The sequence below is a fragment of the Sapajus apella genome, unplaced genomic scaffold (genome assembly GCF_009761245.1).
Source record: "Sapajus apella isolate SASKATOON/1434 unplaced genomic scaffold, GSC_monkey_1.0 scaffold64, whole genome shotgun sequence".
NCBI lineage: Eukaryota > Metazoa > Chordata > Mammalia > Primates > Cebidae > Sapajus > Sapajus apella.
This window is the reverse complement of record NW_022437004.1, coordinates 5857435-5879255: the sequence shown is the minus strand read 5'-3', so window position 1 is coordinate 5879255 and position 21821 is coordinate 5857435. Positions and strand designations below refer to the sequence as shown.

Here is a 21821-nt window from a genome sequence, read left to right as displayed (position 1 = left end):
TCCCTTTCTCAACATTAAACCAAGGAAGATCAGGCATTTCTAGCTCACTCACAGTGGACCATCTTTTAATCCATCTTTCAGCTGCAGGCAAATAAACTATTGGAGCCTCTTTTAACTCCCCAAGCTGCAACATTAAATGTAGAGTCCCTACTTAGTGGGCCCAAATCAATAAATTCAGCCTGATCCAAATCTATGTTCCTTCCACCATTATCTCGCACCCTTAATATCCATTCCAATGCCTGTGCTCCAAATTTCTATTTGTATAAATTAGAGAACTCAAGCAGCTCTTTTCGAGTATAGTACACCTCCTCATTGGCCACACACAGCCTCACCTCTAAGAGCCTGCTGGGACTTTAGTCTAGTTATAGGTCTAGAAGCAAACAGGGATGTTGGGGTGGCTCCTAAGGAGAATCAACATAATTTTGCCTGGCAACTGGCTCCGGGGAGGCCATCACTGTTGCCTCAGGCAGTACAGGGTTTATCTCCTCAGACAAAGGTGGAAAGGCTGATGGCAGCATGCGTTGGGGAGAGGCTGTTCCTTCTGGCAAAAAAGATTCATCAGAGTTTACAAACCTCAGTGTCCCCAGCTTTATCAGGGTCCTCCCACACATCCCCATTCCAAGTTTTAGGGTCTTATTCTTTTCCAATCAGTGCCCTCATTTTAACAGTAGACACCTGGAAAGGCTGTGCATGCATTTTTCATTGCAGGTCAGCCACTGGCATGATAAGAGCTTGTGACTGTTTACTCTCAGTCAGGGCAGTCTTAGCAGATTTGAGGCTTAGTATCTGCTTCTGAAGCCGGGAGACAGAATCCCTGAATTCATCATTTTCTTTCTTTACTTTGTCCAGTGAACTTAGGAGCAACCAATGAGCTTCATTAAGTTCTTTCGTTCTCCACATATAGTCAAAGGTATTAGGTATAGAGTCACTGAACTTCTTGCCTCTCACAAATGGTAAATCAAGAGTGTCAAATGCATTTATTTTGCATAATTATCTAAACAGTTCATACCAAGGACTATCAGTGTTCTCCATACTATTAGAAGTAGAGTCCTTAGCATTTTGGGGTTAATCATAGTAAGTAGCCAACTCCAGAAGCCCCCAAACCAATGAAAGAACTCCATCCTTAATATTCAGTTCATCTGGAACCACTACTGGTACCAAACTCTGTATGAGTCAGGGTTCTCTAGAGGGACAGAACTAATAGGATATATATATCTATATAGGAACTAATAGAATATATACATATATATATATGTATATATATAATACACTTATATAAATAATACATAGATGCTATATGTGTGTGTGTGTGTGTGTGTGTGTGTGTGTGTGTGTGTGTGTGTGTGTATATAAAGGGAAGTTTATTAAGTATTAACTTACACAGTCTCAGGGTCCCACAGCAGGCTGTCTGCAAGCTGAGGAGCAAGGAGAGCTAATCCGAGTCCCAAAACTGAAGAGCTTGGAGTCCGATGTTCAAGGGCAGGAAGCATCCAGCACAGGAGAAAGATGTAGGCTGGGAGGCTAGGCCAGTCTCTCCTTTTCATGATTTTCTGCCTGCTTTATATTCTCTGGCAGCTGATTAGATGGTGCCCACCAGATTAAGGGTGGATCTGTCTTTCCCAGCCAACCAACTCAAATGTTAATCTCTTTTGGCAACACCTTCACAGACACACACAGGATCAATACTTTGTATCTTTCAATCAAGTTGACACTCATTATTAACCGTGACGGATATTTTTAATATCTGTGTCATATGTAATGCTGGTTCTGTTGATTGCTTTGCCTCTTGTGTGAGCTTTGTTTTTCTTTGCCTTTTCCTATGCTTTGTAACTTTTTTGTTGAAAGCTGGATATCTTGTGTAGGACTGCAGACTAAATCAAATAGTATTGTGCCTGGAAATGGGCTCATTTTTCCTTCTGCTAGGCCTCTGATATGGGAGATTCGAGTTAATATAGTCCAGAGATGGGCTGAGTTTGAGGTTAGCTGTTTTTGTGGTTATCAGTGCACTATAGGTTTCAAATTCCCTTAGCAATACCTTATTTTTCCCTTAGCAATACCTTATTTTTAGAGTGGGAGCTGGTTTGCCAGAGGGATTTTCTGTCTTTAGGTCTTCCCTTTGCATAACATTTCAGAAGGATCTGTCTTTAGCAGTATTCCATTTCTTACTTGTTACAGAAGAGTTGGAGGGGCAACAGTGTTTTCTGTTGTTCTCATAAAGCCTGTCTTAGCCAGGCACAGTGGCTAATGCCTATGATCCCCAACACTTTGGGAAGCCCAGGCAAGAGGAACACTTGAGGCCAGGAGTTTGAGACCAGCCTGGACAACCTAGTGAGACCCTGTCTTGTATAAAAAATGTCTCAAATTAGCCAGATATGGAGGTATGTGCCTGTAGTCCCAGCTACTTGAGAGGCCAACATGGGAGGTTTGCTTGAGCCCAGCAGTTTGAGGCTGCAGTGAACTATGATTGCACCACTGCACTCCAGCCTAAGCCACAAAGGAAGATCCTTTTTCTAAATTAAAAAAATAAATGAATTCAGTCTTTGGCTTCATTATGTCCTTTGATCTGGTACATTTGGTCTTTTAGTGCTCCTGCCCACCCTTAGATGGGCACAAAACAGTTCTGCCCCTTTCCCCAGATGCAATAGCTTTCATCAGTGCCCCAAAGACAGCAGTGTTTCTTGGCCCCAAATCTATACAGATTAAAGCATATGTTCCCTAGGCAGGGTTTAGTGCCTTCCTATAGTGGCTGATACTCCCCTTCCTGAGTCCTGTACCATGAAATTTCTTTCTCAGGACTCTTGCCAGTCTTTCTTGTATGCCCCTGTTGCGGTACAAGAGTTTGTTAACTTAGACTTCAAGTCTGCTGCCTCCTGAGCCTCCGCACTGTCTAGCCAGCCAATACTTAGCTTCCACCAGTTTGATATTTACTCTAGCTGAACCATTCTTAGCTTGTGGCTGTTTCTGCCCCTGGTGAGAAAGTGCTTAAATCTCATCCCATCTCTCTTGGAAGGCTCCCTTAGAGTTTGGCTAGCTTTCTTTGTTTCCCTCATTTTGGCTCACTGCAACCTCTACCTCCTGGGTTCAAGAGGTTCTTCTACCTCAGCTGCCCAAGTATCTGGGACTACAGGTGCGTGCCACCACTCCCTGCTAATTTTTGTATTTTTAGTGGAGACGGGGTTTCACCATATTCAGGCTGGCCTTGAATTCTGACCTCGTGATCTGCCTGCCTTGGCCTCCCAAACTGCTGAGATTACAGATGTGAGCCACCATGCCCGGCCTGCCTTCTTTTTTCACTGGAAGGGTGGGAACAGTAGTGCTTTGAGCCTCTTCATCCCAGATCACAAATCAAAAGTTCTGATTATGATGTATTTGTGATAGTTTTATTTTGTACTTTCGGTTTCTTTATTTTTTGTTCCTATGTTTGTTCTTCCTTTCCTCCTCTTTATTGGATTAATTTAGTTTTTTCTTTCACTTTCAGTTTGACTGTTATAATTTATTTTGTTTCCTGTTAGTGTTTAGTACCTGAAAAAAATTGGGAGTGCTTACCTGGCTGAACAAAGTCTAAAGTTAGTCTTCATCTCTGTATCCCTTCCAAACATTTATAAGGACCTGTAAAGAACTTTATGTGTTCTTCTGACTTACAAGTTATTATTGTTCATTTTTTAATACCTCTGAACTACTAGATATTATTATTATTTTATGGAGTCAGAGCTTATCTGGATTTGTTCCTGTTAACCAATTATTGTTGCTCTGAATTCTTTTTTTTAATTTAGTTTAGTTTAGTTTTTTGTTTTTTTTAATAGGGTCTCACTGTTTTGCCCAGGCTTAATTGTGGTGGCTGTTCACAGGCTCCATCATATCTCACTACAGCTTCAAGCTCCTGACCTCAAACAGTTCTCCTGCCCCAACCTCCCAAGTAGCTGGGATTACAGGCTGCTCTCTGCTCTTATATTTGACAGTTTCTAGTTTCCATCCTGCCTTGTAAATCTGTCACTTCTTTAAAATTACTTTTCTCCCTTGTGTGATAGTATAGCTCAGTATACTACTATAGGGTGAAGTTGTTTTTTTTAAGCACTACAAATTTTTGCCGTTGAAATATCTGCTAGACATTTTATTATCCTTCCTTTATAGATCTCAGTTTTCCCCTTGATTTTCCTCTGTAGCATTCTAAGTTTTGTTACAGTATATTTTGGTGGAGATTTATTTGTATTTATCCTGGTTGCAACTAGTTGTGTTTCCTAAACTGTAGATTCATATCTTCTATTTCTTAAATTGTAAAATATTCTCAAATATTACCATCTCTTAGACCATCATATCTCACTTTCTTTTTCCATTTTATCCTGTAACCTCTATTAGGTATATTTTGGACCTTACTCTATTTTCTGTGTCTAATGACTTCTTCTAGGACACTGATTATATCTTCAGTGCAGCTAATCTCCAATCTAATCCATTCATTGAATTTTTAATATCAGTGGCTATATGTATAGAAATTTTCTTTAGTTATTTTTCCAATTTGCTTAATGTTTTTGATAGTGACTTGCCTATAGTTCTTTGCCTGTGTTTTGGCATCTTCCTTTTACATCATTAATACTGTAATTTTAGGCATAACCTGTGTTATAAAAAGTTCTATAATTTATTATCTCTCGAGTTCTTAAAATATATTTTTTTCTGTCCACTGTCTCTCACTCATGGCAGTTCTTGGGTTTTATGTGCATTTTGTAATGCTGAATTATGGTCTTGTGTTCAGGGATGCAGGGAGGGAGTTTTATCTGTGGAAATTATTTGCAGCTTATGTCAAAGATGTGTCCCTCTGAAGTGTAGTTATTTGTTTTAATGGTAGCAGGTAAGACAGTAAAAAGAGACTGTGATACATTTTGAATACAATACTAAGAAGTTTACTTAATTTTGTAGACAGACTTATTTGTTGATTCAAAATGAGAAAGAAGCCAGGTGCAGTGGCTCATTCCTATGTTCACAGGATTTTGGGAGACCAAGATGGGAGGATCACTTGAGCTCAGGAGTTCAAGATGATTGGCCTGAGCAGCGTAGCAAGACCTCATCTCTACTAAAAATAAAAAAAATTATCTGGGTATGGCGGCGCATGCCTATGGTCCCAGCTATTTAGGAGATCAAGGCTGAAGAATTGGGAGATTGAGGCTATGAGTGAGCTGTGATTGTGCCTTTGCACTCCAGCCTGAGCAACAGAGCAAGCCCCTGTAAGACCCTATCTTAAAAAAAAAAAAAAGAGAGAGAGAGAGATTGAAAATGAGCAAGACCAGAGTATATGTTACAAGAAGATAAGTAAAAGTAAAGATGAAGCAAGTTTTAAATGGTTGAAAGTTTTACAGCTTAGATCTATTAGATGATCTAAATTTTTTCATTCAAACTGGAGGCAAGGTCTTTTTCATAGGGTGTGGTAAAGTAGGAAGAATAATGGTAACAACTCAACATTTATTAAGTATCAAATTTCCCTGGTGCGGTGGCTCACGCCCGTAATCTCCAAACACTTTGGGAGGCCGAGGTGGGCAGATCACTTGAGTGAGGTCAGGAGTTCCAGACCAGCCTGGCCAACGTGGTGAAACTCCGTCTCTACTAAAAGTACAAAAATTAGCAGGGCGTGGTGGTGGGTTCCTGTAATCCCAGCTACTTGGAAGACTGAGGCAGGAGAATCACTTGAACTCAGGAGGGCAGAGGTTGCAGTGAGCCAAGATCATGCAACTACACTCCAGCCTGGGCAACAAAGCGAGACTCCATCTCAAAAATATAATAATAATAAAATCTAACGCATTGTGTGAGACTCATTTCATAAACTTTTCTCCTATGATCTAATCTTCACAACATAGCCTCAAAGGGCAAGTAGTACTATGTCTATTGAAATTTGGTAGGATTAACTTGGCCAAGCTTTAAGAACTGTTAAATGAGAAGTTAGATTTTTACTTCTTTTGGTTGTGAAAGTCCCAACTGTTTCTTTCAGGCCTCAGATAGAATAATTTAGGGTTGAGAGAATGCAGTCTGGGTCATACATGAGTGTGAAAACTACCTCGAGTTCAAGATCTATATGTTTTTTAGCACGTTTTATAATTATAATGCAATAAACAACTAGCATTTGTTGCTGCATATTAGGCCCTGTTACACATATTATCTCATTTAATTCTGAAGACACCAAAATGAGAAAGTATTTTACATACATTTTTCAAATAAGGAAATAGAGACTTAGAGTTACTAGCTTGTTTGCTTAATGACAAAATATTAAAACCAGAATTCAAAATCTGTCCTTCATGAAAAAAGACTGTGCTAGGCATTGAGAGCATGTAGAGGTACAAATATGCCATATTTTGTGACATCAAGTTTACAGCCCAATAAATAATGATGGGACCTTTTTTTTTCATTGAGACAGAGTCTTGCTGGAATGCAGTAGCACAATCTTGGCTCGCTGCAACCTCCACCTTCTGGGTTCCAGTGATTCTTGTGCCTCAGCCTCCCAAATAACTGGGATTGCAGATGTGCACCAGCATGCCCGGCTAATTTTTGTATTTTTAGTAGAGACAGGGTTTCACCATGTTGGCCAAGCTGGTCTCAAACTCCTGGCCACAAGTGATCTTCCCATTTTGACCTCCCAGAATGCTGGGATTGCAGGCATGAGCCACTGCACCAGGCCTGATGGTATCTTTTGACTGGTTTGTTCTTTCTTTCTGGAACTGGAAAGAGGAGTGAAATTCACCATTCCTGTATCTATCCGCTTTGTACTCCCATTGCCAATCTTAGAAAGGAACACCTTCAAGTTGTATGTAAGCATTTTTACAGTTTACAGCTATTTTTTGTATAAATGGTATATTGAGTTATAATTAGTTTTTAATATTGATATTATGCATTCCTTTGGATTAGTTCATTTTAAAAGCAGTTTTGTATCTTATTTTTTTAAGATGTTGATTTGTTGAATAACATTGACCTATAACTAATAACATTTTTAATAATACTATCATGGTATAAAATGGATAGGTAATTTTTTTTAAATTTTCAGGTCTTGTATCTATAGTCTGAGTATTTATATTTCTGATTATTAGAACCAGATCAATAGTAACCATCTTCGAAGAGCAGAACAAGAGGTGGTTAGCCTACAGGAGAAAGTGCAGTATCTTTCCGCACAGAACAAAGGACTCCTTACTCAATTAAGTGAAGCAAAGCGCAAACAAGCAGAGATCGAATGCAAGGTAAATATGTCAATTAACAGATTTTTTTTGTCAATATATAATAATATAATAATACCTTTTTTGGGTTTGTCTCATCATGTTTAGATTATCTTAAAAACAAAACAAAAAGGCTAGTCCTGTTTTCCACTTATTCTGAACTTGTTTTGGTAGTTGCTTTCAAACCAGGTTAGCTCATCTTGCTTCTGTGGTGGGTTTCAGTCAAGAAACATTTTCAGTCACTTCCTTGGTTAATTTAATTTCCTGCATTGGCATTTAATAGTATCTCTTTACACTTTTTCTTTTGACTGGTAACTGTTTAAAACCAGAGCTTTTAATGGCTTGATCAAGAAAAGATAGGTCATTTACAGAAGTTAGGGCTCCTCTGCTTTGATTGGCATCTTATTAGTGGGCAATTAACATTGACATGTTTTCTGGATAGACTGGAGAGCAAATGAAATGTATGTGTACCAGTGGGTTGGGAAAAATGCATTATGTTACCCATTATTTTTTTAATCAGTTATATACTTTGGCTTTTTTGTGAAGTGTTTGGATTCAAAAAGCATCAAAAAGAATGCAAGTACATTCTTTCCTGAAGTAAATTTATAGTATAGCAGTGGTGAGAGCGTGGGGAAAGGCAGTGAGATGGAAGAAGATGGGGGAGGGTTTGGGGGGGAAAGAGAGAGAGAAAGAGAGAGAGAGAGAGAGAGAGTGTAAGTGTGTGTGTGTGTGTGTGAAATAACTAAAGAGATGACTGTAGACTGGGAATTAGAATGGATTACTAAAGGCAAGTTATGGGATTTTAAAAAATAAACTAAGCATCTACATTTCCATGGTGAGATAGTAGGAATGATGCCCTTTAAAGATTCCAGCCTTATTATTATATAAGAAATAAGACTTTTGATGGCACATATAAAGCTGTAATTCCATCAACGTATTCTGGTGTCATTAAAAACCAAGAGTAAAGCTTGAGTGGTTTATCAGTGTCACTGAAATCCAGAGATGAAATTACATCCTTATAAATATGCATGACTGTTAGAATTTATACTGACAGAAATCTCTAGGCAGTACTGAAATTTGTGCAACGCACAGTCACTTTTGAAGGATATTAAACTAGTTTATAAAGAAAATATTAAATGAAGTATCAATCTGATTTGTCATACTGATATCTGAGTTTTTATTATGCTAAATTATCTGTGCTCACATCTTACAGAGAACTAAATTTAGTCTTTTATTTATTATTGGTGTTAGTTTTCCTTAAATATATTTTGATAACTGTGTTACTAGATTTAATATTGCTCTTCAAATGCCATAGTACCTGTTGTGCAAAGTAAAATGTTCTTTGGAAGTAAATCTTTGAGGAACTTGCTTTTGAAAACAATTTTCTTTGAACTTACCTAAGTAATGGGCTCAGATTCAGAATATTAAAGGATTTTTTGAACTAATATGGGATTTTATTTAATTTTTAATTGTTCATTAATACCTCTGTGAAGTATGTTACAGATGCAGACTCTTATCTACCTGTGTTTAAGCTTTGTGTTAATTTATTCAGTCTTTTGTAATGCCTTTTGCAGATTTCGAGAATGACCAATGTATTGTTATGCAGAATGCACCTAGTACATTCTGATTAAATGTATATATTTTACCTTGTCATGTTGGAATGATTCAGGAACAAAGTTAATTTTTCAAAAAGCCAGTCATTGAAATAAATCTGATTCATTTTCATTTAGTGTTATAAGATTATAGCTTATGACTAATTTATAATTATTAAAGCTTTTTTTTTATTTGTGTAAGATGTGTGGATATTGTTTATAATATTAATGGTGTTTTCCCTCTACAACTGAATTTGAATGTTCTCACTTAAAGATGAAATATTACAAGCCTGTGAACTCCAGTTTCAGAATGCCAAGCACTCTAAAACCCTAGAGTTTTTTCATAAATTTCACACAAATTCCTTTGGAGGGAAAACTTAATTTGAATTGATATATGGTCATTTATAATTTTTATTTATTCTACTTGATGTGAACATTTGTATCTCACTGCTTCATTGTATGCATTAAGCATATTGTTTCATTATAGGTGCTGCCTTACACCCTGCTGGATTATACTAATGTGTGGTTTATGCGACCTATTACTTTTCTAAAATATGAAAAATCTGAATTCCAAACACACCTGGTTTATTTTGTTTTGCTTTGGTTTGCTACACTAGAACAAGGAAGAAGTGATGGCTGTGAGGCTTCGGGAAGCAGATAGCATAGCTGCCGTGGCTGAACTACAACAACACATTGCTGAGCTGGAAATCCAGGTACCATATGAAAATAATAAAGTACATGCAAAAATATAGGTTCTTCTATCCTCTTTGTCTGAACAGTAACTTATTCTTTATCCTCATGATTGTGTTTCTTTTTTCAACACTTACTTATTTCCAACTTTTTTTATTGTGATAAAATAGACATAAAACTTACCATTTAAAAGTATACAGTTCCGTGGCATTACGTATATTTGACATTGTTGTGCAGCCATCACCACCATCCATGTCCAGAACTGAACCTCCCTCACTGAACCTCTATGCCTATTAAATACTAACTTCCCACTCCCTTCCTTCCCTGGCAACTGGCAACCACCATTCTATGTTGTCTCTATAAATTTGACCACTCTGGTTACCTCATGTAAGTGGAATCATACAATACAGTCATATGCTGCGTAAGGACATTTCAGTGATGGACAGCATAAATGATGATGGTCCCATAGGATGATAACAGACCTGAAAAATTGCTGTTGCCTAGTGACTATAGCCATCATTATGTTATAGTACAACACATTACTCATGTGTTTGTGATGAGGCTGGTATAAACAAACCCACTGCATTGCCACTCTTATAAAAGCATAGCACATATAGTTGTATATAGTATATAATACTTAATAATAAATGACTATGTTACTGGTTCATATATTTACTGTTTGTTGTTTTGCTATACTATTACTGTTATTTTAAAGTATACTTCTACTTATGTAAGAAGAGTTAACTGTAAGACAGTCTCAGATCCTTCAGGAGGTTTTCCAAAAGGCATTGTTTTCATAGAAATGACAGCTTCATGTTTGTTATTGCCCCTGAGGACCTTCCAGTGGGACAAGATGTGGAGACCGAATATAGTGACATTGGTGATGCTGACCCTGTGTAGGCCTAAGCTAATATGTGTGTTTGTGTCTTAGTTTTTAACACAAATGTTTTAATTTTTCTTTTTGAGACAGGATCTCACTCTGTTGTCCAGGCTGGAGTTTAGTGGCACAGTCATAGCTTACTACAGATCCAACTCCTGGCTCAAACAGCTTCCCCAGTACCGGGGACTACAGGCACACACACCACACCCAGCTTGCTTGCTTGCTTGCTTAGTTAGTTAGTTAGTAGCAATGGGGTTTCACTTTGTTGGCCAGGCTGGTTTTGAATTCCTGGCCTCAAGTGATCTGCCTACCTCGGCCTCCCGCAGTGTTGGGGTTACAAGTGTGAGCCACCTCACCCAGCGTTAATTTTTTTTTTTTAACTTAAAAATTTTTTTTGTTCATCAGGTGCAATGGCTTACTCCAGATCAGTAAGCTGTGATCACGCCACGGCACTCCAGCCTGGGCCACAGAGTGAGTCCCTGTTTCAAAAAAATACATTCATTAAAAAATAAAATTAAAATTAAAAATAGAAGAAAGCTTACAGAATAAAGATATAAAAAATATTTTGTATAGCTGTACAGTATGTGTGTGTTCTAAGCTAAATGTTATAAAAGAGTAAAGTTTACAAAATATTCAAAGTTTATAAGTAAAAATGTTACAGGAAGCTAAAGTTAATTTTTGTTGAAAGAGAGACCATTTTTTTTTTTTTTTAAGACGGAGTTTCACCATGTTGGTCAGGCTGGTCTTGAACTCCCAACCTCAGGTGATCCGCCCGTCTTGGCCTCCAAAGTGCTTGAATTACAGGCGTGAGCCACCACGTCCGGCCGAGAAACCTTTTTTTTTTTTTTTTTTTTTTTTTTTTGGAGACTCTTGCTCTGTTGCCAGGCACCAGGCCTGGAGTGCAGTGGCACAATCTCGGCTCACTGCAATCTCCACCTCCCGGGTTCAAGCAATTCTCCTGCCTCAGCCTCCCATGTAACTGGGACTACAGGCACGCGCCACCACGCCTAGCTAATTTTTGTGTTTTTGGTAGAGACGTGGTTTCACTGTGTTGACTAGGATGGTGTCGATCTCTTGACCTCGTGATCCACCCGCCTTGGCCTTTCAAAGTGCTGGGATTACAGGCGTGAGCCACTGCGCCCGGCTCAGAAACCATTTTTTATAATTTTTTGTAGCCTAAGTACACAGTGTTTATAAAGTCTACAGTAGTGTATGTCCTAGGACTTCACATTCATTCACTACTCACTAACTCACCTAAAGCAACTTCTAGTCCTGCAAGCTTCATTCTTTGTAAGTGCTCTATACAGGTATACTATTTTTATCTTTTATAACATACTTTTCCTGTGCCTTTTCTATGTTTAGGTATGCAAACACTGGCCATTGTGTTACAATTGCCTACAGTACCCAGTGCAGTAACATGCTGTGCAGGTTTGTAGTCTAGGAGCAATAGGCTATACCATATAGACTAGGCATACAGTAAGCTATACCATGTAAGTTTGGGTAAGTGCACTTTGTGATGTTAGCATGTTGAAACTGCCTAACGATGCATTTCTCAGAACATAACCCCATTGTTAAGAGATGTGTGACTGTATTTGTCCTTTTGTGACTGGCTTATTTCACTTAGTTTGATGTTCTCAATGTTCATTCATGTTGTAGCATATGTGCAAATTTTCTTAATTTTTAAAGCTGAATAATATACCACATTTTTTTATCTGTTCATTCATTGATGGACATTTAGAGTGCTTCCATGTTTCAGCTATTGTGAATAATGCTGCTGTGAACACAGGTGTACAAATTTCTGTTCAGTCCCTGCTTTTATTTCTTTTGAGTACATAGAAGTGAGATTGCTGGATCATATAGTAGTTGTTTAATTTTCTAAGAAACTGCTATACCATTTTCCACAGAACCTATACCATTTTACATTTCTACCAGCAGTGCCTGAGGATTTGATCTTTTCCACATTCTCACCAATACCTGTTAATTTTCTGTTGTTGTTGTTTTTGTAATTACCATCCTAATCGGTGTGAACTGGTATCTCATTGTGGTTTTGATTTCCTAATGATTCACCATGTTGAGCATACTTTCATGTGCTTATTTTGCATTTATATATCTTCTTTGGAGAAATGGCTATTCAGGTCCTTTGCTTAATTGAATCAGGTTGTTTGTTATTTTTGTTGTTGAGTTATAGGAGTTATATATTCTTAATATCATTTTCTTATCAGATATATGGTTTGCAGATATTTTCTTCCATTATGTTTGTTGCCTTTTCTCTGTTGATAGTGTCTTTTGCATGAAAGCTTTGAATTTTGCCAAATCAACTTACCTGGGCTTGGTTTTTGTTTTGTTTCCTTTTTTTTTTTTTTTTTTTGGGTGGTGTTGACTGTGTTCCAAGTCCATTTTTTAGTGAAAATTTATCATATTTCTATATTATCAAAACTACATGTTTTGACAGGGCTCAGTAGCTCACACCTGTAATCCCAGTGCTTTGAGAGGCCAAGATCGCGGGATTGATGGAGGGCAGGAGTTCAAGACAAGCCTGGGCAATATAATGAGACCCTGTCTCTACAAAACAATTTTTAAAAATTAGCTGAGTGCATGATGGTACAACCCTATAGCCCTTGCTACTTGGAAGGCCAAAGCGGAATGATCCCTTCAGAAGTAGGAGTTCCACATTACAGTGAGCTATGATCAAGCCACTGCACTCCAGCCTGAGTGACAGAGTGAGACCTTGTCTCTAAAAAAAATGTTTTTAAAATAAAAATGAGCCGGGCGCGGTGGCTCACGCCTGTAATCCCAGCACTCTGGGAGGCCGAGGCAGGTGGATCATGAGGTCAAGAGATCGAGACCATCCTGGTCAACACGGTGAAACCCCGGCTCTACTAAAAATACAAAAAAATTAGCTGGGCATGGTGGCGCATGCCTGTAATCCCAGCTACTCAGGAGTCTGAGGCAGGAGAATTGCCTGAACCCAGGAGGCGGAGGTTGCGGTGAGCCGAGATTGCGCCATTGCACTCCAGCCTGGGTAACGAGCGAAACTCCGTCTCAAAAAAAAAAATAATAATAAAAATTAAAAAAATAAAATAAAAATGCGTTTTGTCACTTCTTATGCCTTACTTCCTCTTGTATAACATGATAAAAGTAGTAAGTTTTCCCTAGGGACAAAATATTATGTTTAAAATCTTATGTCTTTCAAGAGTTTATACAGGTTAAAGTGTATTGCTCAACTCTTCAGTCTTTCAAAATAGAAAAGTCTTAAGTATTAAACTAAATAAAAGGTAATTTGAATCATTTTTCGAACTTTTTTTTTGAGTCTTCAATAGCATTTCTCTTCTCCCTACCACTCCGTTAGTTCATCTGCTTACTCCTTACCTGAACTGTTGTTTTGTAACCTCCCATCCAGTTTCCTTTTCTCCAGCTTCAGCTGTTCTGCAGTTACAAAAGCTGTCTCTCTAAAACACAGAAATTTTATTGACTGCCTTTAAAATATCAAATCACATCAAAACTCCTTAGCATAAAATCCTTATTATTGCTCAAACTGAATTTCTAGCTTCATCTCTCACCATTATCTTCCCATCCTCATCCCTCACAGATACACACTGTGCTCTACCTATTGTGAATTATCTTATTCCTGCAACTTTCACATTCTTTCAAAATTCTGTGCTATTCTGCATGCTGCTCTATCTGCCTAAATTGCTGTATTTTTCTGAACTTCCTACTACTCTACTATTGAAGTATTTCTGTTTCTCTTTCAGGTCTTAAGACTGAGTGCTCCTTGGCTAACTGGCTGCTAATTTGCTTAGTAAATGGGTTTTCAGTAGATGTGTTACTGAATACATCTTAGATATTAAGGTTTCAATATTTAATTATATGTATATAGATAGATATATTTTAATGCAAGTTAAGAATTAAGGTTAATAAATAGATCTTTCATTAAAACCTGAAACTTTTTTTCAGTTATCAAAGTAATATATTTTAGGTTATTTTCTTTTTTTTTTTTTTTTTTTTGAGACGGAGTTTCACTCATGTTACCCAGACTGGAGTGCAATGGCGCGATCTCGGCTCACCGCAACCTCTGCCTCCTGGCTTCAGGCAATTCTCCTGCCTCAGCCTCCTGAGTAGCTGGGATTACAGGCATGCACCACCATGCCCAGCTGATTTTTTGTATTTTTAGTAGAGACGGGGTTTCACCATGTTGACCAGGATGGTCTCGATCTCTTGACCTCGTGATCCACCCGCCTCGGCCTCCCAAAGTGCTGGGATTACAGGCTTGAGCCACCCACCGCGCCCGGCCTAGGTTATTTTCTTAGTCATGGAAATATCTTAAATCATTTTGAGATTCCACTAGGGGGAGAACTCAACTTAGTCTAAGATTTTTGTACTTCAGATCTCTTCAGATTAACTATTCCGATTACTGGTACTCTCTTGTGAGTAAAATTTTTTTGCACAAACCAAATTATCTCAAACTCTTCTTAAATAATAATATTATTTAATCTGTTATTCATATAATGAAAGCCTGCTTTTTAATGTAGTTATGAAAATTATACTTTTGTAAACATCATATTTAGATGAGAAAATACGTTAGAAAAAGAAATACTCATTTTTGTTTTTTTTTTTTTTTTTTTTTTTTAGATGAAGTCTCACTCTATTTCCTAAGCTGGAGTACAATGGTGTGATCTCGGCTCTCTGCAACCTCCACCTCCCAGGTTCAAGTGATTCTCCTGCCTCAGCTTCCAGAGTAGCTGGGACTACTGGCATATGCCACCATGCCCAGCTAATTTTTGTATTTTTATTAGAGACAGGGTTTCATTATGTTGGCCAAGCAGGTCTTGAACTCCTGACCTCGTGATCCGCCTGCCTCAGCCTCCCAAAGTGCTGGGATTACAGTCATGAGCCACCACAGCCAGCCATTTTTATAAATACTGTAGCATTGTAGTATATAGATACTTATAAGACTGAAATTTATTTTCAAAGATTATTTGGAACTTTTAGATCTAATTTAAAATTTATCATCTACCCCCATGTTATTATTCTCACTTAACTCCATTTGTAGTCATTACATGTTTTATAATAATGCTTCCCCCAGTGCCCTGTCTCTGTTGGAGCTGTACAGTGAACTTAACCATTTTTAAGTGTAGGCAGCTTTCAAATTTTAGAGATTTTCCTGGAACTGTTTTTAAAAGTTACTATTACCTAGGTTTCTTCTCTAACAGAAAGGCAATTACTTATTGGTGGGTTTTTTTGGCTATAAAATTGTGCCGTTTGCTATAAAATTATTATTGTTCTGCTGTAATGCTCAGTTGAGAACAGATTATACAATCTGTAAAATTAAGGAGTTGAACTCTAAGGTTCTATCACATATAAAACAGTATTATACCATGTATATCATTTTAATGTTTTTTGACAATTTCAAGTTACCATGAATTTTAATTATTATATGCTCATCTCACTTTATTAATAACTCTATTACTTTCTCTTTGGCCAAATTTTTACCTTAAATAGCATTGCTATCCTAATTACTAGACTCCTGTTGCTTTGTTGTCACAACAATTACTCCTTTTGTTATAAATTATACATATTTTTATTTTTTATTTTTCCATTTTTAATTTTATTTTAGATGTGGGGGGGTACATGTGAAGGTTTGTAGATAAACATGTGTCATGGGGGTTTGTTTTATTTATTATTACATCACCCAGGTATTAAGCTCAGTATCCAATAGTTATCTTTTCTGCTGTTCTTCCTCTTCCTACCCTTCCCGCTTGACATATTTTTATTTTTAATTGTCTACATTTCCCACTATAGCATCAGTTCCATGGGACTGAAATAAGACATAGCTGTCTTATTCACTGCTATATTCTTTTTTGGGCAGTTGTGGGGGAAACAAAGTCTTGCTCTGTTGCCCAGACTAGTGGACAATGGTGTGATCATAGCTCACTGCAGCCTTGACCTACTGGACTCAAGCCATCCTCCCACCCCAGTGTCCCAAGTAGCTGGGACTACAGGAGCATGCCACCATGCCTGGCTAATTTTTGTATTTTTTGTAAAGATGGGGTTTGACTATATTGCCCAGGCTGGTCTCGAACTTAGGAGCTCAAGCAATCTGCTGCCCACCTGGGCTTCCCAAAGTGCTGGGACTACAGGTGTGAGCCACTATACACAGCCTCGTCTATATATTGAGTGCTTACTATGTAATACCTGGTACATAATCATTCAGTAGATATTTGTATTTGACCAAATTTGACCAGTAGATATTTGAATTTTGACAATAATTCATTCATCTTCCAATGTTGTTGCTCCAGTAAATGATTTTTAATGTATGCAGTTGTCACTATATTCACACATGCATCAACTTGTATACATTCCTTTATTATTAGATCACTGTCAGGAAGGAGAAAATGAGTTCAGCCTCTATCCAAATGTATTTACCATTACAGAGAAGAAGTGATTGAGCCTAGGTCCCTTCTTTCAAATGTTTCTGAGTAGAATTTAAACCTCTGAAAATTATTGTTGGTATTACTGACTATAATAACATGTGAGAAGATGCCAACTATTGTCATTAGAGAGAATTTTTTTTTTCCTATCCTCACATATGCTTCAGAAGCCAGTTTTCTGGTTGAATGTCTCAGGCTAAAGGAACTTCTTTTAGTAGCTTGCAAAAATAAATATGACATATCTTAATCATAATAAAGAACTTCAAGAAATTTAGTTACAAAGAACAAGAGGATTTTAGAATCCTAAGTGACTGTGGTCCCATCTTTTTGTCTTTTTGTTCTATAGAGATTCTGTATTGGTTAAAAGAATGGATTTTTGGAGTCCAGCCTCTTATTAGCCTCTTATCTTTGACAGGTTATTTGATGTATTTATTGATTTACTCATTCAAAACAGGATTCTAAAGCTATTTGCCTTAGAGTTGTTGTGATCAAATGAGAAAGCTCATGTAAAGTGTTTTCTTGCCTACTTAATATCCAGAAAAAATAGCTCATAGACCTTACATAAAAAGTCACATTCAACACTGTAGAGTCCCAAAAATTACAACCAAATGACAAAGTTCTGAAACTCTTTGAGTTTCTTTAAAGACAGCTTTAACAACCTCAGATACTGAATATATCCCTTTCCAAAAATTATATAAAGCTTGAAATTAAGAATTATCTTTGGGCCAGGCATGGTGGCTCACACAGGTAATCCCAGCACTTTGGGAGACTGAGGCAGGTAGATCACTTGAGGTCAGGAGTTCAAGAATTATCTTGGTTTTTTTGGTTTTTCTGTAATGTATACTAAATAAGCTTCTTTCTGTCCACTGTGAAATTCTATTTAGTTATACTTCATTTTTTGTGTATTTGCTGAGTTTAGAAATATAGAGCTTATTACATAACAACTTTAATTATTCCAGGATACTAATAATAAAAGTAGCAATAGCTGGCATTACTGAACACTTAGGACATACCAAGCAGTGTTCTAAGCCATTTGAGTATATTCACCTATTTAGTCCTCACAAAAATCATATGAGAATAGTGGTTTTGGGATTTGTTGTTGTTTTCAAGACAGAGTCTAACTTCATCATTCAAGCTGGAATGCAGTGGTGCGATCACAGCTCACTGCAGTCTCTACCTCCCAGGCTCAAGAGATCCTCCCACCTCAGCCTCCAGGTAGCTGGCGCTGCAGGTGCATGCCACCATGCCTGGCTAATTTTTTTACATTTTTCTGTAGAGATGGGAGTTTCACCATGTTCCCTAGACCTAGGCTGGTCTTGCTCTCCTGAGCTCAAGCAGTCTACTCGCCTTGACCTCCCAGAGTGCTGGGATTACAGGCATGAGCCACCATGCTCAGCAAGATATTGTAAATATCTTCATTTTATAGTTGAGGAACCTGAGGCATAGAAAAGATTTTAAAATGAGATTTTGTTGTTTGTACAAGAACCCACTCTTGAATTTTTTCCAGGAATAAAATGAATTTCTTTCCTTTAGTATTACAACATACTGTTATGGTAGTTTTATAAGTTTTCTTAATAGTATGTTGACAGCCTCCTATAGATCTGCTTATTAGACAGGTAAAGTTACTATTAGTTCCCTGTTTGTTACTTAAAATTTTTCAGTTGTTTCCCCTAGGTTTGGGGACAGAATTCAAACTCTGACTCTCCTTGTAAGATCCTTCCTACTCAAATTCTTGCTTGCTTTTCAAGATTTACTTCCCAGTTACCCCATCATATGTATGCCCCGTACTTGAGGCCCAGTATGCTAGTTAAGAACGCTTCAAATCTGTCATCCTATTTCACTCCATGTTTTTTTCCCTCTTCCTTTGATCTTGCTTTTTATTTCAAAAGTCTTAAGCTTAACTGGTTGTGATCAGCATTCCCTGATAACACCATCCCTATTGATTTCATGTGTCTCTGCTTTTCTAACACCCTTTTAGAGACTTCTCTTCTCATACCATCTCACACTACTATAATTAACTGTTTCAACTTTTTTGTCTACCATGTGCAGCTGAAGTTTATTGATGGTAAGGACCATTATTTGACTTTATATTTCCAACATCAGCATACTACAGACAGTCAAAATATGTTTATTTACTAAAATAATTCATGTGAATAGTTTATTTCTTGAAATACCAATTTGACTTTAATTGTTATTCTAATTTAAATTAGAATTTAATTTAAATTGAGTGGTGTTTTTTGTTTTTGTTTTTTTGAGACAGAGTTTCGATCTTGTTGCCCAGGCTAGAGTGCAATGGCATGATCTTGACTCACTGCAACCTCCGCCTTCCTGGTTCAAATGATTCTCCTGCCTCAGCCTCCTTAGTAGCTGGGATTACAGGCACATGCCACCACACCTAGCTAATTTTTGTATTTTTAGTAGAGACAAGATTTCACCATGTTGGCCAACCTGGTCTCAAACTCCTGGACTTGTGATTCGCCCGTCTAGGCCCCCCGAGGTGCTGGGATTACAGGCATGAGGCACCACGCCTGGCCTGAGTGGGTGTTTTTTAAGCCAAGAGTGGTTGGGGTATTGCCCATCTGAGGCATCCCTAGAGGTTATCTGTTGGGCAAAACAGATGTGAAGAACATGTGAAGAACAGATTAAGTTACGAATTTAAATGGGGTATTGATTTCGGTTTTGTAGATATTTATGAAGTACTTACTATGTGCCAGTCTCTAACTAAATACCACCTGAATTAGTGAGAAAAATACAAAAATCCCTTTCCTCATTGAGCATTATGGTAGAAGGAGAAATTAGATGAAAAAAATAAATGACTCTTATGGTGTGTAATTTAGATGATGAATGACAGTGGAGAAAGGTGTGGGAAAGAGAAGATACTGGTATTAGGGGTGGAGGACTGTTGCTATTTTGATAATGTAGTCTATAAAGGTTCATTAGAAAGAGATATTTAAACAAACATTTGAAGCAGATGAGGCATGAAGATCTGGGAGAAGAACTGCTTACTAGGAGAATATTACAGGCAAAGGGCCAGACATAGGAGCATGTCTGAAGTAGAGTCTAGGTGGAGTGAGACAAGGGAATTAGAGGAAGACTGAAAGGTAAGTAGAGCCAATTATGTAAGACCTAAGAACTTTGACCGTTCCCTACTCAGATGGAAAATCATTGGAGGGTTTCGAGCATGGGAGTGATCAGTTAGATGACATTTAACCTATTAAAAAGATTAATTGAACTGATTCAAAAAAAAATACTGTAAGCATTCATAGTATTTAGTTTGGAGGGAAATGGGGTTAAAAATTAAGTTTCCTCTTGTTACTGGAGTTTTCTGCAATCTAAATGCTATTTATTATTTGAAGACTTTATTTTTACATCAATACTAAATAGAACTATCTGTAATTTCCAGGGAGTAGAACAAAACATAGAAAAGTTAATTTTTGGCTCAGTTATTGAGGGTAAGGACCATTAAGAAGTTAAGAAAAATAGGTAAGAATTAAAACCAAGCTTTCTAATATTTAACCTGGGATTGAGTTTGTATTTTGGTTATTATAAAGATAAGCATATTAGTTTTTGTAACTATATTAAAAGCTTCTGTGGGCCAAGCACATCTATGAAATTAATGCTACTTTTTTACAAATAATGGAAAGTTTTTCATTTAAAAGAGTGTGAGTCTACTGAAATCCAACTTTTGGTTCTTTTCCTGGTACCCAGTAACATTTACCCACTTTGGTTAGTTTGCCCAACAGATAACCTCTAGGGATGCCTCAGATGGGCAATACCCCAACCACTCTTGGCTTAAAACACGCCCACTCAAAATTCTGTTCTGACATAGAATGAGGGTGCTAGGTTTAAATCAGTGTGCTCAGATCGGTATGTAGTTTTGACAGAGATGGAGAGGAAGTGATAAAATCTTTACCATTAACTTAAAAATACTATATTTTTTAATTATGTGAAATTACAGTGACATTACTAAATGATGGAATTTATCATAAAGCTTTGTGATTATTTTGTACTTTCCAATTTCCTGAGCTAACTTGTTAATAGTTTCACAATGGATGATGGTTTATATGCCAACTCTTAGCTAAAAAAACAACTTTTGGGAAGGTTTTTTTTGTTTGTTTGTTTTGTTTTGTTTTGTTTTTTGTTTTTTTGCCCCTGAAGCACAATTGTTAATGGCTTTCATTTGGAGCAGCTTACCTAAATATTAAAATATGTTTCATTATTCTTGAAGGCATTTCTCAATTTTAAGCATTTTTAATTCAAAAAAATATTCTGTAATTGTATTTAGTCTTAATACTAATATGAAATAAAGGAAGATAGGTATATAGACTGCTTTACTCAGCTTGCTATCTAGTCATTAGGGACTGTGAGATTCTGTTTAAAAAGTATTTTCTGAAATGTTCATAGATTCTTTGGTATCCAACTTCAGTACACAGTTAAAATTTAGTTGAATTATATAGAGGTTTTTAGGATATTCCTATATCTAGAATGGAAGAACATCATTTGGATCCCCCAAGATGAGCTCATAGTAAGATCTCAGTTAAGAATTAGGGGAGTTTGGACTCCTACGTACCATAATATATGCGCTTACTTGGGGTTATTAAAAATTAGTTAATAACACACTTAGTGTCCAGATTTGGGTTTCTAATACTATTCTCCAATGAAGGGAACCAGGGTTCCTCACAGAAATGTCTGATTCTAGGACTAGGACAGGAAATACACAAGATAAGCCTGGAGCATCTTGTAATGCCAGTAACTAAGGAAGTGCTCAAAACACACACACACACCCAAAAAACAAAAACCCTACATTAATTAGGAGTATGTTGAAGGGACAGAGGAAACAACTGAAAGAGTTCCCAACGGCCAAAGGTAGGACAATTTGAGGAAAAAAAATTTGAAGTATTATGTACTTTAAATACACAAGCCAAAGTATAATAACCCAAAGTGGATTTTTTTTTTTTTTTTTTTTTTGAGATGAAGTCTCACTCTGTTGCTAGGCTGGAGTGCAGTGGCACGATCTTGGCTAGCTGCAACCTCTGCCTCCTGG

General features: G+C 37.2%; 1 protein-coding gene across 10 annotated transcripts in view; it reads left to right on the top strand.

Moving 5' to 3' along the window:
• Positions 1-21821, top strand: part of EVI5 (ecotropic viral integration site 5) — a 237267-nt gene that overhangs the window by 157622 nt on the left and 57824 nt on the right. For all 10 annotated transcript variants that reach the window (XM_032247902.1, XM_032247900.1, XM_032247896.1 and 7 more), the window contains 2 exons: positions 7065-7211; positions 9397-9492. In XM_032247902.1, the coding sequence (XP_032103793.1) occupies positions 7065-7211; positions 9397-9492 (243 nt within the window). The remainder of the gene's footprint in view (positions 1-7064; positions 7212-9396; positions 9493-21821) is intronic.